Source organism: Salminus brasiliensis, chromosome 5 (assembly GCF_030463535.1).
Source record: "Salminus brasiliensis chromosome 5, fSalBra1.hap2, whole genome shotgun sequence".
NCBI lineage: Eukaryota > Metazoa > Chordata > Actinopteri > Characiformes > Bryconidae > Salminus > Salminus brasiliensis.
Window position 1 is genome coordinate 17,624,668 of NC_132882.1, and position 13,212 is coordinate 17,637,879.

The following is a 13,212-nucleotide window of genomic DNA, read 5'->3' on the forward strand; positions in this document are numbered from 1 at the left end:
ACAGCCTGTTTACTATGTTAGCTTCGTAGCTCGAGAACACAGCTAAAGAACAACAAATGTACACTACAAATGTATTACTGACTACATTACTATATTTTTTTGGGTCAACCATTTTTAAAAATATAATAGTTTTTGTTGACATTTTTAATCATTAAAACTTCTAAACTAAAGGAACACTTAAGGAACAGTTTAAACAAGAAAAAAACCTAAATGAAGAATAATGCCATGCACCTTGCATTTTATCCCTTTAAACTTTAGAGTATTTAAACTGAGCCAAAATAATTTGGTGAGGAAATCTGTCCAATCAATACTTAGGCAAAGCCCACTCCTCCCATAAAGGAAGATACTTTGATGTATATGAAGCTAGATGCTGCGAAATAAACCCAAACTGCTGTTTTATACTAAAATTATAGTTCAGAATTTAAGTTTTTAGGTATAAGAGAACAACAATCAAGACTTCAAAAGAAGGCAAGGTATTGTGAGATTATAATTATAGTTATGGGTTTGAATCATGAGACTAGAGGGAACTTGCTTGCTCAATATAACCCTGAAACCAGACAAGCAGAACAGCGTATATGATCTCAACAGTATCCACAAACCCCTGACGGGCACTGTGCTGTACATACAGAGAGAAACAGACAGAAAAATCACGAGGCAGGGTGGAAGGTGTGCTCTAGCTACACGTATTCCTGTTGGTACTAGCGTGTCACTCATAAAACATGTTCACCCCATGACCTTCCATGCGAAGCTTACGGCAGACTGCTTCAACCTGACTGCAAATGAATACTCAGGTACTGGCAGCAGTGGGAAGAACTAGAGTCTAAATCAGAGGCAGGGTTAAAGTGAGAGCAGCTGCAGCCATGGCCCAGGTGCTGTGTGTGCCTGGTTCAGCCCGGGCTAATCTCGGCCTGCGGTCAGCCACAGCAGAGCGGAGGAGTGCGGCTAGAGCGACGCGGGGGTGAAGAGGAGAGATGAAAGGAGCCAAGCTACGTGTGGTGCCAGCAAGGCTGGGGAGATCCCTGTGGGGAGATAAGCCTCGCTTTCCAGCTCTCTATTTCACACTCTAAAGAGCAGGTGAACTGAATGCTGCAGAGTAGGTGCTGGAAGATCCGTCAGCAGCTCAGAACACAGCAACATCAAACACCACACTACCAGTACTGACACACAAACACACACACACACACACTTCTGCACTTCAAACACATGGTCACAAGGAGAGTCCAGAACTTGGAGGAAACTCAAGCAAGTGGAATACCTTCACATCCAAGTGTGCAGTTCATTGTTTGTGTAAGTTTGATCCTCAGAAAAAAATTAATAATTGCTCCACCAAAATGTATTCGGTTATAAGTTAAAGGTAATAATATGTCCAAATATTTGTGGACACTATGAGAGCATTCAGCTACTTTAAGTTGCACATGACATTGGTAAACGTGGGTGTCGGGCTAAATGTTGACCCTACTAGACCCTACAATCTATTTAGCTAAGAAACTACACCATGATGACGACACAGAGAGGACACAGAGAGGACAGCAACACTATCTGGTAAGACAGTTCTTGTTACAGGTCAACAAACAATGCTAGAGTATGCCAGGAAGCTGCTGTGGGCCATCCTGATGGCGTAAACCAGCCAATACATTAAAAGCTCATCACTGTTTTCACACGGCATGTTTCATTCTGAAGCCCAATAACAGGGTTGTAAAAAAACACATTCTTTGTCACATGTTTAGTGTCCAAGTTTTTTTACAAAGTTTGCATTGAAGCTACTAGACTAATGTAGCTGACCGCTTCATACAATTAGCATTATGCATTCCTACAACATCACACCGTTGCCTCAAGTAATGCCAAGGTATGCTAAGCAGACTTGCATTATGTGGTTGTTTCTGGCACACTGCTATCTATTAAATCTACACATGTGCATTGTATAGTTAAAAACAATAGAAGTAGTTTAAATGTAAGGCCTGCATATGCAGAGGTTTACTGTTTCAGAGAGGTGCATGCAAATCAGGTACCACTGATTTTCCTCCACAGTCCAGCAGGAGGAAATCAGTCCCGCATGCTCCTTTCCAAAACTGTCGACCACATCCAGGAAAGACACAGTGTTCTATGACCATCTGAATCAGGCACTGAAGAGACGATGTCTCCATGCCCCAGAGCAGGGGACTGTGTGTGGGTGTGTTCATGAAGCAGCGCATGGTAATCATGTAAGCCAGATGAATGTTTCTTCTCTCTGAAGCCTGTAGGACTTCTACCTCTTGGCTGGAGATCATGAGGATCATAAATCTGCAGTTTGCTGGCCTGCTGAACTGCTCTGTTTGAGCACCCCCAGAGCTGCTGCACTGCTTAATCTGATGTGTGGCCCTGAAGTCCCCCAGAAGAAACCCACAGCATGCCAGAGCGACCTAAACTCACCCACACGCTGCTAATGCTGCAGGTAAAGGAGAGCCAGACAAAAAAAATGTAGCCCTTGGCTTGAATGTTGTGTTTCGCCACACAATACATACACTGGGTTGTTACAGACTCTGCACTTCAATCTAACACTGATTGATCTACTTGTGCAATACTGTGATTGGACTGTTTTACTATAAAAATAACATTATATAATTCTATTTCCCCTTTTATCATGCATAACAGTGGGTACCAGGGTATGAATATAAGGGTTAAGAGGAGCAAACAGTAAGGAAATTCTTTCCAATCGGCTTGTATGTGCCATTAATGTAATGCTTTGTGAAACTATGAATTAATTTTTTTTTTAGCTTTAAATGCAGGTTGCTGGTGACCTGTGAGGTCACGTCACCTGAAGTCACCTGTGATTTCCCGGTTTCCAAATTGCGCACAAATAAACATTAAAATAGAGGTGGGCGATACTGCAACACATTTAATTTGTAGTCAACAATCAATAAATATTTTTTTTCTCCTCAAGTATTTGTCATGTCCCGTTTCTTCTGAACTTCCTTCAAGAACTGCCTAATTCTGCACTAAACGCTATTGAGGTAGGGCAATATCCTAACCCAGCTAGAGTAAGGCCAATTATGCACTTCGGATTCTCAACTTCTAATGGACTTGTGCTCTCCAGATGATCAGGCCAATGGTTAGATGGCTGCAAGTAGGTGGCACATGTAAAACACTAGCTAATTCTATAAGTACAAAAGGTTTTTACTTTTTATTAAGCATTTCATACACTGTCCTGTCCTCCATCTAATTAGCCAATACTAATTATTCTCTCTTTGCTCACCCTCAAAAATCTTGTATCTCCAAAACCGACAACTTTACAGGAGAAGGAAAAAAACACATCTTAACTTTCAATGGAAGTCAATGCAAAATTACACCACAGTACTGGGACAGCTGCTCATTCAATGATTCTTCTAAAATCACAGGTACTAAAAAAATGGTTTATCCTGGTTTGGTTGGAGTAACTGTCTCTACTGTCCAGAGAAGGCTTTCTCCTAGATGTTGAAGCACTGTTGTGATGATTTGAGTGTTAGTGAGGTTAGGATGTTGGATGATCACCACCCCACCTCATCCCCACCTCTCATCCCAAAAGTACTGGATGGAGGACCATCATTCCAGAGAACACAGTTCTACCGCTCCACAGCTCCATGCCCACACCAGGCATTAGAAATGATGCCAATAGATTCATGTTCATTTGCTCTATAGAGTCCTATTCAATAGGTGATACTTCTCTACAGGGTCTAGACAAGCTATGTGCGTGTACATGTGTCAGCAATAGGTACAACTGCCAGATTCACAATATGTTAGTGAATAACGACAAAAATGGAGATACAAGGTTTCTGATCAACAGTGATGATGTGATGATATTTACAATATACGCATGTTGTGACATAGTGTAATTTATCACAACTGAATAATATGGTCGTATTGCATATAGCTTGACATAAAACCTATCAAACTATAGCAGATTTATATTGCGATACTACAAATACAGGAATGTTCACCAGATTTCTCAATAATGCTTGGAGTAAAAGAAATGATAATGGGTAGATATAATCTGCCTCTGGTAGATATGTAAAGGAACATGAGAACAGTGGGTATTTTGCTTTTATATCAAGCAGTCAAGTTGTAGCATGACGTTCCTGACTTCATTTGCCTTATGTGACATAGCACGTCCTGCGGTGTGACTATTGTGCATGCGCACATTGCAGTGGTGATGCTGTGACGATATACTGTGCAGCCCTAGCAGGAACAGTTGATGAAACCCCTTGATTTACAGTCTCTTATCATCTGTTGGAGAGCACATTTAAGCAATTACGAATGTGTTTAATTAAAGAGTTAATTAAAGAGACATGGGAAGAAATGATCTTCCCATGTCTCAGTGCTGCACCGTAGCAGCTATGTCTCAGCAATAATGCGTGTGTGTTTGTTGGAGGGGGAGTGGGGGGTGTAGAGAAGATCCCCTTAGCTTGTGATGTTTGTAGGCTTGGATGTTCAAAAAGACCACATCCACAACTACCTCACTCCCAGTGCAGGGGAACAGAGGGAGATGACAGAACTACAAGTCTTTCAACAATCCTCCATCACTCATCCATCACACAGTCCACATCTCTGAAGAAAGCCTCAAGAGGAAGAGCGTACGTCTTTAATTAACGTTCCAGAACTTTCCTCCACAGTGTACCAATTAAATCTTATGCTGTAGGAGAAAGAGAAAAGACATGGCACTTTTTCAGCTTACAGTATGGAACACAAAAATGGGTTTGTGTAACACTGATTGAAGTCCTCCTTTCTCCCTCCTTTGATAACAGTGGCCTCACATGACTCTGTAGCTCTTGTGGCTTTTACTGTTTGCTGTTTGTTAGTATGTGTGACTGATACTTCAGCCTTGGGTGGGACTGATCTTTAGGTGCGATGAAGTAGAGAGACAGTATCTGTTCCGTCCTGCTGCTTCCTTAATATAATCCGCCACACTTCAGATAGCTTGGTTTGCACTACTGAGGTTCACCTTAATGAGCTAAGTCAATTACCATCACCGCTGGACCTTAATATGCACAACACAACTCACAGTCAATAGAGGCCAAATTCAAACCGAGGGGCTGTGGGCTGACACACATAAACAAGCATGTGGGATCCTTAATTGCATACAATTAGACCAAAATATGGGACAAGTATTCAAGAAAAGCTAAGATGATTAGTTTACATGATGAGCATTAAGATGAAGGGAGCTGGGGATGCATTAAAACCCTAAATATCAAAAGACAATTTTGGATTTATCCCATAGCTGGATTAGCCTGAACTGTAAAGACAAGAATCGCGATTAGGCCTCCTCGATAGCACCTCCTAGCAGCTGAATAAACAGAAAATGAAAGACCAGACTAAAGCGGCAAGGAGACACCATGAAATCTACAAGCAGCCGTGAAAGATGACCTCCAGTCCAACTCTCATGGTGGACCATGCATCATGCTGCTTTGAACTCAGGACTGAGCTGGAGTGGAATCAGCAGGGCCTGTCAGGCTATGTGGAGCTGAGAAAGGGAAAGCCCATCCAACCATTTCCTGGTTTTCTCTATCAGGCCGCCTTGAAATCTCATGATCTGCAGTAGCTCAGAGCTGCCAGTGCCAGGAGACAGCAAACTCTTCAGTGTTAAGACATGTGTCTGCATAGATGTATAGGCCAGTTTCACTGCCTGGAGTTTATTTTACTTTTTTATATTACACTACTAAAAAGGGAGAGGGCAAAGAACCATCTTTAAGTGGAGGGATTTGCTTCTGGATCTGAGAGAACACGCAGACTCATGCAGAGAGATCAGAGAGTTATGCAATAATAAATAAGCAAACAAGAACAAAACAAACAAACAAACAAAAAAACATGGACGTGACACACTATTTGAAAAGTATTGGGACACCAGCTCATTTAGGGGATTAAAAAATATCTTATTATGCTTTACTGTCTCTACTGTCCAGAGAAGGCTTTCTACTAGATTTGGAAGCATTGCTGTAAGGATTTGTAATCAGTCCTGAGAACACAGTTCCACTGCTCCACAGCTCAATCCTGCGAGGCTTTAGACCTCCTAGCCTGTGCCTGGCATTAGGCATGGTGCCAGGAGGTTCATGGTCATCTGCTCCAGAGAGTCCTATTCTATTGACAATACTTCTCTACAGGGACTAGACAAGCTGTGTGCACATCTGTGTCAACAATGGGTGTGACTTAAAGTAGCTTTAGAAAAGGTGTCCACAAACATTTGGACCATGAACCTTAAACCCTGTTGTGTGCTTCTTCATACGCAAAACCCATATTAGTTATTTAGTAAATGGTGGTTTAACACCAGGACAACTCATAGGCCTCTTTCCTGGCAGGAGCAGTATCGTTGAATAATATCATGAGGGTAGGAGGTCAGATATATGCTTTTAGTCCTATGATTGATCCCTGTTTCTGCTCTGGTTTGAGTGAAGTCTTTTATTGTTGGTGCTATATGGAGCCGGCGTCTGTTGTGGTGATAAATTGTGCATTTGGTTAATAAATGCTTAACTGTAAGAGGAGTTTAACTGTGGCGGAGTTTACCCACATAAGTAAAACACAAATGTAAAATGGGCCATTTCCAAAACCCCAAAACTGTTTCACAACAGTTTTGACTTATTTTATTTATCATTTATTTAAATCGCCCAGCCCACTCACAGAAGTCTTTTGAGGCTAAACACTAACGGCTACTTCAGAAGAATACAAAAGGCTAAATGGATAATTGCCTCGCAGATGCTTACCTGACATTTAACTGAATGCCAACTTAAAGCCACTGAACTCTAAGTAGAATGTAAATGACTAGGGTTAACCCTAACCCTAGTCTAATGAATGTAAACCTACACCTTCCATATAACCACTCCACTTAAGAGTTCGGTTGCATTTAATACACATTCAGTTGAATGTTAGTTGAGCCTCTATGAGGTGTCTACAATGGACCAGTGATACCATGCATCCTTTGGCAACTATAAAAATACAGGCATCTAAATAGTTCTTGATTGGATGTATGGTTCTCAAAAAATATTTTAGTATATAACCTTTACATTATGTAGGGTTTCTTTAACCTTAAACTCCACAGAACAGAGCAGGTCCAACCTTACTTTTTTAATTGATATAATTCAAAAATAGCCATGGCATTTCTAAAATAATAACATTTAGGACATAATAAATGTCACTGAGTTTAAGAGGTTATACTTTAAAATAGTACTCACAAAAAAGTCCTTTCCTTTCTCTCTTCGCTCAACTTAATAGATTAATTCAGACTAACCCAAACATCAATGATTTAGTGAGAACACAGGATATCTTTGTGCAGATTTAAGTGTTTTTAACAGGCTGTTAGTGTGAGAAGATCTGGAAGCTTAAGAATAGCTCCAGGCCTGACCTTCACTATTCAGAGATTCATGGGAAGGAATGCATGCCATGATTTGTGCCAAAAGCACCGATTGTTTGTTTCATTCGAACATGAGGTGATGATGATTCCTTGGGTAATTTAATAAGTGACACCAGAGGGTAAATATATCATTAGTCTGCTATTTGAGGTGTAAAGAAAGTGGCTGATTCAGTGGATTAAGGAGAAACCACTCCCTTTACAGGTCACTGGACTTCAACTCAACAGGAGGAAGCCAGAGCACATGGAACGCACGCAAAGCACACTGCTCTCACACATGGAGCTGCAACATTGCCTGGTCTGTGCCGTTTCCAACAGGGGAAATGACTGTATACTGTGTGCCATTCTAGTGTAGCTAGTGGGATCTGTAATGTAGGACATGAAGAGGCCCTCATGAGGAGAAACCCCAAGTGGAACTGCTGCTTAACACATAAGAAAGCTGACTGGACTAACGGTCACTAGGCTTTTAAGGGGTAAACAGCACCTACACATATGTCCATTCAGTCTACAGCAGTTTAGCTCTGCTCATTCACACTGAAGTTAAAAGAGGTGATTCAGTACAGGCTGCTTTTTGAATGAGGCAAAACTCACAGCAGCCAATAAGAACAGAAGACATTTAAAATATCTATGTATCTATGCACTGAAATAAGAAGGTTGGAAATGGTAATGTAAAAAGAATTATGACTATTTCTGCTACATAAAACCACATAAATGTCAAAAGTTGACCTCAAAATCTTCATTATATGGCTGCTTTAAATCTTAAGGGACGTCCACTTATTATGGTTTGCAATCCACTGTGTCTTTGGCCGGAAACTGCATCAGAATTATCAGAATATGTATTTACGTTACCTTAAACACAAACATCTCTCGCCGTAGGATGGCCAGTGTGTTAAAATCTCCGTCGCAGATGTTGGGCTTGGCATTTGGATGTGAAGGCTTGTCCCCTGTGGGCATGCGTGGGGGCCGCGTCTGACGGTCGTGTTTGCGGGGGTCTGAGGGAGGGTGTGAGCGGGGAGGGGGCGCTGTTGGTAAAGGCTTCGTAGGCTGAGGGAGCTTGTCTGGTGGCCCTGAAATGTAGAGAGACACACACACATAACATCAGACAGACAGGAATATACAAATCCAAATGCTTTACTTGACAGGAAGGTGAATTTTAGAGGCCGGTTTTCTAGCCATGCCCTAAAATAAAATAAAATAAAAACAGCTGGTTATAGAAATAAACCATGGACAGAGATTGAACAGGACTATATTTTAGGCAGTCATGTGATTACCTTGGCAGGCACAATAATCATTTGGAATTTTAATGAAGTAAACAAAAGCACACACTTGCTTATATGCTATCATCTTTACAGCATGATTTTTAAACCTCCAGTAGACGCATCTGTGCAGTTACTGCACAGTAGTGTCACTGTTGGCTATAACCTATCAAACTGAAAGAGGATTTAATAAGAATTTTGTAATTATGCGTTGGCCTAATACTTGACTGATGCAGTGTGTTCAAAGCCTTCATGGGCGAATACTTAAGCGTCAAACAGGCTTCAAGAGGTTGCATCAGATTTCCAGTTTTACCTAAAATGAGTGTCTTTTTCAGAGAATGGGAAGAGTAATGACAGCCCAAAAGGCCATTAGAGGTAATGCTTTTGTAAGGGAGACATGGGGGAGTGAATGAAAGCGTGACCCAAGCAGTAGTGCCCTAGAGGCAGGCTCAGACGATTAGAGGGATAGTTACTCCTCTAGTTATTCCAGCCCAGTCCTCTGGCCTGATCAGCCAGGGGAAAGAGGGAGATTTCGTTCATTGACTGAATTAAATCTCCTGAAATAGAGCGTGGATTAGAGGGGAGAGAGCGCACTCTGCCATTGTGTAATGGCAAAGAGGGGGCAGAGAAGGAGAGAAAGCACCATTAGAGAGCACTGGTGTGGTGTTGCTGTGTGGGAAGCACACATATTGGATTTGGCTGCAGGCCTCAACACTTTGGTATGATCCTACTTTCGTGTCACGCTACATAAACACATATGTGACATTACGACTAACAGACCTTAACAGACAGCTAAGAATGATGGTTACTGCTGCATCTTTCTTATGTAGTCTCTTACAAAACGATCGTGTAAGTATCCGAGACTATGAGACTGTAATGTGCATTTAGAAAGTTAATACACCCTCCTAGCTTCCTGGGTGCTGTTACCTTGTGCTTAAAAAATGTCTCACAAACCCAACATTTGATCAGCTGGATTTGATTGAACTCTTGTTCTGCTATGCTCTAAAATTACCCCAAAGGGAACCTTAGACATGGTAAATTTAGCATTTAGCTAATATTATGTTATTTGACAGTACTGCTGAAACTAAAACCCAACCCTGTTGTTTGCCAACCCTGCCGGTATTTTTATATAGATGACATACAGACGATGATACAGTATATGCACCCTTAAAAATGGGTTCTTTAAGGGTTCTTTGGTAAAGATGGTAGTACTATATAGAACCACTGCAGTTGAAAGAACCATTTGAATGCTGAATTGTTAGATTCCCCTTTAACATAAGAGAAAATGTCTTGTATATCTTTTTCAAATTGGCTCTCTCTATATATATCACACTAAAACTATTACTGTATTGTTGAGTCAAATAATCTTAGAACATAAAACCCTCTGAATTTGGAGTGTAGTTTAAAATGTTTGCGTCTGTGAGTGTGAGTATGTGTGTATACATGTGTTTTTGCTGCACATGGGGTTTGCGGGTGTTCTCTCACACCCTGCTCTCCTGTGTCAGACCGCATCCTGTCTGAATGAGTTGTTACACTCTCCAGAAGAAACACAGGGAAGGAAGTTAGAGAGGAAGAACAGAAAGAAAGAGAGAGGCATGAGTGAGGGGCAGGTCTGAGGATATGAACATCTGCCCAAGGAGTCCTGCCCTGACCTGGCCTCAGAGTCAGAGAGGATGGGTGGGGGGTAGAGGAGAAAGAAAAACAGAGGATGATTGCAGGGAAACAGGGAAAACATTGGCGCATTGTCCTCTTAAAACATAATAAATGAAGAAATCAGCTTAAAGTCTTTTGGATTGTTGTACCGGCCATAACATTCTCCACAAGCACCAACTTTACTATTTTAGCTATTAAAATCACAACACTGTTGAGAATTTGTCCTGCAGTACCTGTAGTAAGCCTGTCACTTATTCCATCCTAGTTTTAACTTGTCTTGGTCCTCCACAGTGGATATGTCTTAAATTGATTACATTTGGCTTATTTATTAATCACATAATATCATACATTTATATGATTGATTATGGTCTGAATTTGATTAGGAAGTATTTGATTAAAATATATCTCTTTTATGTTTGTAGTGGCTATTCCTTTGGTGGAATGTACTGTAAACTTTAATATTTTTTCTGGTTAAATCTGTTGTCAGAGGAGTTACAGCCCATAGTAAAATAGATTGGCACTTTCTGTGTGCTATCATAATTTGTAATGCTGTACATGTACAAGGTTTTTGGTATTATTAAATACACTGTGTTTTGGATGAGGAAAAACAAATTGAAGAGACAGAGGCTAGAAAGCTGTTTGTTCCTTTCGCTTGCTATTATTATAAGGATATTAACAGTAGGGCAACAGCTACAGTGCTGAAAGTTTCTAGTAGGTTTTTTTGTTGTAAATATCTGCTGAAAGTTTGCCTAATCTCTGTTTTTACATAATTTTATACCTTAGACAGATTGTGGCTTAGAATAAAATAATTTAGACTCTATTTTATAATATTAATATTAATAGTAATATGATTTGGTGACTATAATATAAATCTCATCTCTGTATCAGTTCCACACCTCCCCTGTGTCTGCTCCTGTTCTTACCGTAAATCTTCTGGATGCCCTGCAGGTCATCGTGAGGCAGTTTGAAGTTCTCTGTGTCCATGTACTGGTAGAAGGGGGCCATGATGGCTGTGGGGTCATTGGAGTGCTCCAGGCCTAACGCATGGCCCAGCTCATGCACAGCCACCAGGAACAGGTCATTTCCTGCATGCAGAGAAAAACACACACATACACACATTAGCCCTCCGACCTAGCAAAAGAACATGGGAACAAGACACTACACGAAATCTCAGTGCATACAGGATACAGTGTGAGCGTGTATCTGTGTGTGTACACATATACTGTAACCATATTTCACCTCCGAATCTGCTCCAGAAAAGGAAACCCAGTGAAACCACAGCTACTGATGGGAACCATTACAGTATTGAGCACTGTCTCTAAACACACCAACACATCAAATACGCTGCAGAGTGTCTTCAATCTCTAAATGCATGGAAAACCCTGCCCTCCCAGCACTGTAATGATCCTGCTAAGACTGTGATTTTACGCTGGGGCAAACTTCAAGCTTAAAAAAAAAGCCCTGCTGGCTGCAAGCCAGGCCCCAGTCTCCAACTAGCTCTGTGTGACACTAACCAAGGACCGCAGAGTGCAGGCACAGATGCACACAGCCACATCACCAGCTCCATAGCACTGATCAGCCCTCAGCAGTCTCCTTCCCTTCTCCCATAACAGTTTATTTGTTTCTCTCTCTACCTATCTGTCTTTACCTATTAATTAGGGCTGCCATTGTTGATTACACAAGTAATCAAGTGATCTAGCAATTATTCTCATGACAGATCATTTTAATATGGATTCAATAGGAATGCACTGAACTACAACAAAGACTAAAACAACTAAAACAATAAGGCTAACTCTGGTTCCTTTTCATTGATATTGAACAGACAGTCATGCATGTTGCAGTTTGTTCCACCTACAGTTTTAAGGTTCCCCCAGAGGCAGTTGCTACAGCCTGTAGCTAATAAATTAAGCTGTAAACTGTAAATGTTAATGTTAGAATGTGTGACGTGTTTCCACACACACACCCTACAGCTGTCCAACAACACTGACAAATCGTCCTCATCTGATCCACCATTATTTCATAAGTTGAAATAAGATGAAAAAAGGCTGGAATGTCACTGAAATACCTCATTATTTTCCGTCCATAAAGGCACAACAGCTTTGTTTGGCAGTGACTATGGCCAGTAGTTAAAGCCCTGGCTAGATAATACTATGTTAATGTTCAATGTGACTATTCTTGCAATGATGGCCATTTCAATTTTTCAAGAAAAATGAAAGATTAGACCTTTAAATGTTTATTTCAGTGATGCCATAGAAGAACCATTTTTGCTTCCATAATTAACTATTACAGACATGGTTGATTATGGAAGCAAAAATGAGTGTGAAGAACTTTAACAACAAGTGTAGGTTCTTTAGACCTTTAAAATGTTCTTCACACTCACAAATCTCTTACAATCATGATGATCAGTCTATGGAATCATTCAATTAACCATCTAAAGCACCTTTATTTTTGAGAGTGTACTACAGATGCATCTCTCCATATTCCTGTCCTTTCCCAATTGCCTGCTCTTGGATTCTGTCTCCTTCTCCCCCTCGCCAGTGTCTTTGCCAGGGTAAGACAGGAATAAAGGCAGCACAGCTTATTCCTTCAGCCCTAATTTGATTTAAACAGCTTTTCTCGGCCCAGCAGGCTTTTGAGGAGGTTGGTCAGGTGATGTGCCAAGCATTCCACACCAATTTGTTCTATTTCAACACACACACACAACGTCAACCCGGAGAGTGGCAGGCAGCATACGCCTGCACTGGGGCTAAATGCTGCTATAACTCATTTGCAAAAGGAACACACCCTTTGGTTTTGCTCTGAACTGTTCTCCACTGGGCTATTACAACTAAAGAATTAGGTTTGAAAAGACACACTAAAATGTGCAATTACCATATGTTCTGTAAAATGTAAACAAATTGCCTTTTGGTTTTATATTTGGAACACAAAGAGAGAGAGAAAAAGAGAGAAAGA

At 40.9% G+C, this 13,212-nt stretch overlaps 1 protein-coding gene across 2 annotated transcripts in view; it reads right to left on the reverse strand.

Annotated features, from left to right (window-relative positions):
• Positions 1-13,212, reverse strand: part of LOC140556126 (matrix metalloproteinase-16-like) — a 63,253-nt gene that overhangs the window by 13,309 nt on the left and 36,732 nt on the right. For both annotated transcript variants that reach the window (XM_072679684.1, XM_072679683.1), the window contains 2 exons: positions 11,184-11,345; positions 8,201-8,418 (listed from right to left, as the gene is read on the reverse strand). In XM_072679684.1, coding sequence (XP_072535785.1) covers positions 8,201-8,418; positions 11,184-11,345 — 380 coding nt within the window. The remainder of the gene's footprint in view (positions 1-8,200; positions 8,419-11,183; positions 11,346-13,212) is intronic.